Consider the following 5,507-nt stretch of genomic DNA (forward strand, 5'->3'; position numbering starts at 1 on the left):
TGGTGATTACGATAACGAAAGAGAAGAAGCTACGTGCGCGAATTTAAAAGGAGGAGGAGGAAACGAAGAAATAGAAGGAGAAAATAAAGACGAAGAAGTTGCGTTATTGAAATGCGCGTGTGATACACGCTGGTGTGATGAAAGTAATTTTTGTTGAGTTTTGGCCAATTTGGTTGGATTTGGTTGCCAAAAACACTTGGATGTGTAGCTTAACTGTAATGTTATTTAGAATAAATAGTGTACCTTTTATGTAGTTAAGATTTTTTATTTATAAAATGTTACCTCTTCGAAGTGGTTGAGATATTTTTCTAATATTTTAGTAACTACCTTCAATCTGTTTTGAAATTGTTGCATTATAGTCAAGATTCTCTCTAACTGAAAATAAGTCATATTTATTATTTTATTTGAATTTCGATTTATAAGCATAATTGGGTTGGGTTATAACTAACGGATCACTTTTATTTATTAATTTAAATTATATGGAATTAGTATAAGATAAATTAAAAAATTCTAAGTAAAATTTTACATAAATTTAAAAGAGAATTTTGTATGAAAAAATGTTAAAGATATAATTATTATTTATATATTTTCTTTTATTAATTTATATTTAAAAAAAAGTAGTTTCATGATGATAAATGATATTTATAACTTTTTTTTTGTTTCTAATAACTCTAAATTTATCTCAATTCAATAATAGATCAAGATTTTTTAAAATAAAAAATTACTAAAATAATAAAATAAAAAATTAATTATTTTTAAATTAAAATAATAGAACACATATTTTATAAAAATTACAAAATTAATAATAATTAATAGAGGATCTAAATTCAATCTTTATATATGAAAGAAAACGTAGCCTTCAAATCATAGAAAATCTATCAAGAAATCCATCTCTTCCAATGTGCCTCCTCACTTTAACTCCCTTTAAACTCCCCCGTAAGAATTTGTGAAATTTAGTGAAAATTTTCAAACTCACTTGAAATTCATAAAGATTACCATTAATCCATTATCATATCAATAGTCCAATTACCTATATAGAGAAAAGAAAAACCCTTTGATCTAGACTAGAGTCAAATCCTCTATAATAAAAAATCAAAAGCACAATTAATGAAACAAGAAAGAAATTAAATACACTTAATTACCCTTATCAAATTTTTTTATCTTATAGTACTACTAATTAGTAAATCAACTAATTTTCCCAACTCAAACGGCACAAGAATCTAAACTTACTTAAAGATTCCCTGTGTTATCATTAAATGTAATATATTTCTCACTTAAAATGACATCATACATTAATCTAATAATTAATCCACTAGTTCTTTTAAATAAATATTAGGAATTCAAAAAAAAGGGTAAGAATATATCATGATCAAACACAATCTAATAATACTAAAAATATAAAAATCAACTTGACCAAAAAGAAATTCTGTTGCTAATAATAATAACAATAATAATAATAATAATTTTCTTTCTCTTACTAATTACTATAGCTATATATAATGATCACACAGGTGTCCATAATAAGAGAGGTAGCATCTAGTCAAGTCTAAAACCTCGTGGAGTTCTTTCATTGACCATCAAAAGATGCTCATCATCAAATCACCCACCAAGATCCAACGGCTGTGATTGAATCCTACCCTCAACTCTTCAAAACCCAAGTGTCCCTTCTCACACTTGAAAGAGAAAAAAAAAAAAAAAAAAGACAACAACTTGCACTCTCTCTCTCTCTTAACACTTTGTCCTATATATCTCAAAGTCTTCTTGGTTGGTAATGCGTTTCTCAATAAGCAGCCATGTCTAACAACGCCCCAAGTTCTCTAAGATTCTCATCTCTAAGCCGCCTCAACAAGAATTGCCTTGTTTTCTTGTGAGTTTCTTCAGAGAGAGAAAGACAGAGGAAGGAGAGAGAAAGAGAAAGAGAGAAGTAAATTCCGAAACATACACACATACCCACATAGAAAAGTTTGAATCTTTTTGGTGTGTTTTTGTTTGTGTGTTTTTTTGCAGAGATGGGTCATGGAGAAAAGATCAGTCCAAGGAGCTTCCATTTGCATCGCCACCTCCTCCAACATGGTGAGAAGAACAACAACAACATCAACAACAACAGTAGCAACAAAGTGTTTAAGGATGTTATTCCAAAAGGGTTTATGGCAATAAAGGTAGGTCAAGGTGAAGAACAACAAAGGTTTGTTGTTCCTGTTATATACTTCAACCACCCACTCTTCATGCAATTATTGAAGGAAGCTGAAGAAGAGTATGGTTTTGATCAGAAAGGAACCATAACTATACCTTGCCATGTTGAAGAATTCAGGAACGTTAGCGGCTTGATTGATAGGGAAAAGAGTTTCCATAATCATCATCATCATCATCACCATGTTGGTTGCTTTGGTTTTTAATTTGATGATGATGATGGAAATTAAAGAAGGGAAAAAAAAAGGCATGAAAATAATAGAATAAATATCATCATGACCAAAAATCATGGCTTCTTTTCATAATGATTTGGTCATGTAAATGACTAGTTTAATTTAGGTTTTTTTTTATATAATTTTTTGGTTTTTTTTTTTTTTTTGCCTATGTTTATTTAGGTATAGATAGAGTGGGATGAGGAAGACATAACAGAATGTTGGTTCTTCCAATTGTAGCTACTTTGGTATGAGTTTGATCTTTGATAGGGAACTGTATAATGATGAAAAGTTAAAAAAGAAAGAAAAAAAAATGTAGATGCTTTTCTTTTCTTTTATTTCTTTTTATCTTCATAATTTTTATTTAGTTCTTTCTTTCTTTTCCTTTACTTTCTATCTCTTAGAATTTTTTTTCATGCCTTGGAATAATTAGTACACTACTCTTTTGGAAAAGAAAGGAAAAGGATTGGAAAGGAGGAATTGATGGGAAGGAAGTAGGACCAAATAATTGTGTTATTTTATATTTTATTTTATTTTATTTTATTTGAGATCTTTTATTTTGAGTCACTGAATTATCCTTAACCAAACCAAATGGTACTTTTTGCCAGAACAAGTACAATAGACAGTAGTAACTACTAATAACAAAATCCAAATAAATGCCACATCCCCTTGCTTTTTTCATGCCACTTTCTTCTCTTTTAATTCTTTGTTTGGGATAATGCTGAATAATCAAGAGATGCTAAGATAAATGATATATGCAAATCAAATTTGAGCACTCTTCTATTTATGTTGATTTTGGATTTTCTTCTTCTTTTGCATGGATTATGGTAATTAATTTATTAGTGCCTTTATTTCAACCTGCCTTAATTTGTGCCTTATCTTGTGAACTTATGTGTCCATAAACAAGTAGAACATTGGGAAAAGGGAAAAGAAAAATTGAGGTTTAATTTGCATGAAAAAAAGAAAAATAAATTATATATTATGAAAGTACAAGCTCTTGTTGTTATTATGAGAATATTCATCCTCGGTAACAATAACTTATTCTTTAATAGGAACTTATTTTTTAAATGAAATAACTGTTTAAATTCAATAATAATAATAATAATAATAATAATAATAAATTATCTTTAAATATTTCTTCTATACTCCTTATTAATTAAATAAGTTTTAGTTCTTTATTTATTATATTTTATATTAATGATTTAAGTTTAGGGTTTAAATTTTAGAATTTAATTTTTAGGATATTTTTTTTGTTTATTTTTTTTAAATTTATTTTAGTAATAAGTTAATTTTTAGAGAGTAATATACTCCTTAATTTTTTTTCAAAGTGTATCAGCATTCACAATAAAATACCACCAAAATTTAAATTGTTCTCACTCACAATTGAGCGATTTGAATACATATACCACACCTTCTAACAAATAATCTAAACCATCCCCCAAAAGAAGAAAAGAAGAAGAAACATCTAACAAAAACAAATACAAATAACACTCCTAGTAATACAAAATCCACCAAATTAAATATCAAATCTACTAATGATAAAGCCAAATAACTCTTTTGGCATTGCCATCAAAATTAATATTCTCCATATGTATTGTCAGAAGTGATCAGTACATAGTAGTATGGACCATTTCATTTGTTGTGGGTCTGAGATCTGAATGAAACTGAATCACTGAGAATTCTTAGGAAGGGGTGACAATTGAATTGAAACATTGTTGAGATTTTTTTGGACTATCTAATGGAAAGGTTATTAAGTGTTTCAAAAATATTAATATTTCATTAATTTTAATCATTAATTTATATTATAAAATATATACTTAATAATTTTATTTCCTATATAATGTTGCATTTATTATTATTATTATTATTATTATTATTATTATTATTATTATTATTATTATTATTATTATTATTATATAGTAGGAGAGTGTGTATGTGTATATGTACATGTATATGTATATGTATATGTGTTGGTATTTGGATTACATTAAATTGGGTAGGTGATGGAGAGAGACAAACTTAAGTGCCAGTGGGTGGGTGCATGACTTCCACGTTTGGTAAGTGTTATGATGTTTTTATATGATGCATATCAAGGACAATAATAATAATAATAATAATAATGAGGCACAACAATTATTTTTATTTAATTTTAATTTTAGTAATTCATTTACAATAAAAGAGTAACCTCAATCTTATTACTCTATGTTCCCTGAATGTTGAAACTCGAAACAATAGAATAGATCCAAATGGGGACTAATAGTTCTCGGAAAATTAGACCCTTTAATTTGGAATTGCATTTAATTCATCATATACGTGAGTGAGTGCTAGTTCAGGAATATCATAGATATTTTTATTGTCATCTCTTGGATGTTACTGTGTGGAATAATATATTGTGGAATGTGGATTCATACAACATTTTATTAATAGTTAGGATTTAGGAGTATATGGGGAGTATTAAAAGATATTTAATTGTTTAATTTCCTCTATTTTGATAAATGTCAATAAATTTAATGTGATTTATGATTATTTATTATTAAATTTTGATTACTGTTTTTACTTGATATCTTAACTTTAAAATTTTTTGTAGTTATTTAATTAGTTATATAATTTACTCATTTGGGCTTTATTTTTAGAGAATGTATAGGGAGCCAATGACCTAAGCGTACAATGTGTACAATGAAGGTTTAGAAAGTATTAGAGATATGATTATTAGTGTTACATTATCTTATCAGGTTACGCTTTTGGGATGAGTGGTTTCAAGATATGGTATTAGAGTTCCAGATTCGGAAGGTCAGTGAACCCAAAATTAGCTTTTTATAACATGAGATGTTTATTATCCCTGGTATCCGGATAGTTATTCTATACAAATTTTATATAATAGTAAATATTAAATTATTATTTTTTAATCAATGTGTTATTATTTATTAAATTCACTTTTTTTTTGTTTTTAAATATTCTAATCAGTGTATAAAATAGTGTTACACTATTTTTTGTGATAAAATAAAATAGTTACACTATGCAACAAGAAAACAAAAGATATTAATTTCTGTCATGTATATTGAAGACTACAAGACACTTCAACCCCACATAAAAGAAAGAGGTCCA

General features: G+C 27.1%; 1 protein-coding gene across 1 annotated transcript; it reads left to right on the top strand.

The window, feature by feature from the left end:
- The first annotated feature begins 1,685 nt into the window (after positions 1-1,685).
- LOC112726559 (auxin-responsive protein SAUR32) lies at positions 1,686-2,740 on the top strand. Its single transcript, XM_025775987.3, has one exon. The coding sequence runs from the start codon at positions 2,010-2,012 to the stop codon at positions 2,394-2,396; it is 387 nt and encodes a 128-aa protein (XP_025631772.1). The 5' UTR covers positions 1,686-2,009; the 3' UTR covers positions 2,397-2,740.
- Positions 2,741-5,507: the final 2,767 nt, after the last annotated feature.

The sequence above is a fragment of the Arachis hypogaea genome, chromosome 12, assembly GCF_003086295.3.
Source record: "Arachis hypogaea cultivar Tifrunner chromosome 12, arahy.Tifrunner.gnm2.J5K5, whole genome shotgun sequence".
NCBI lineage: Eukaryota > Viridiplantae > Streptophyta > Magnoliopsida > Fabales > Fabaceae > Arachis > Arachis hypogaea.

What these genes read in the sequence shown, in the direction of transcription:
- LOC112726559 (XM_025775987.3), top strand. Translation starts at nt 2,010, where the DNA reads ATGGGTCATGGAGAAAAGATCAGTCCAAGGAGCTTCCATTTGCATCGC.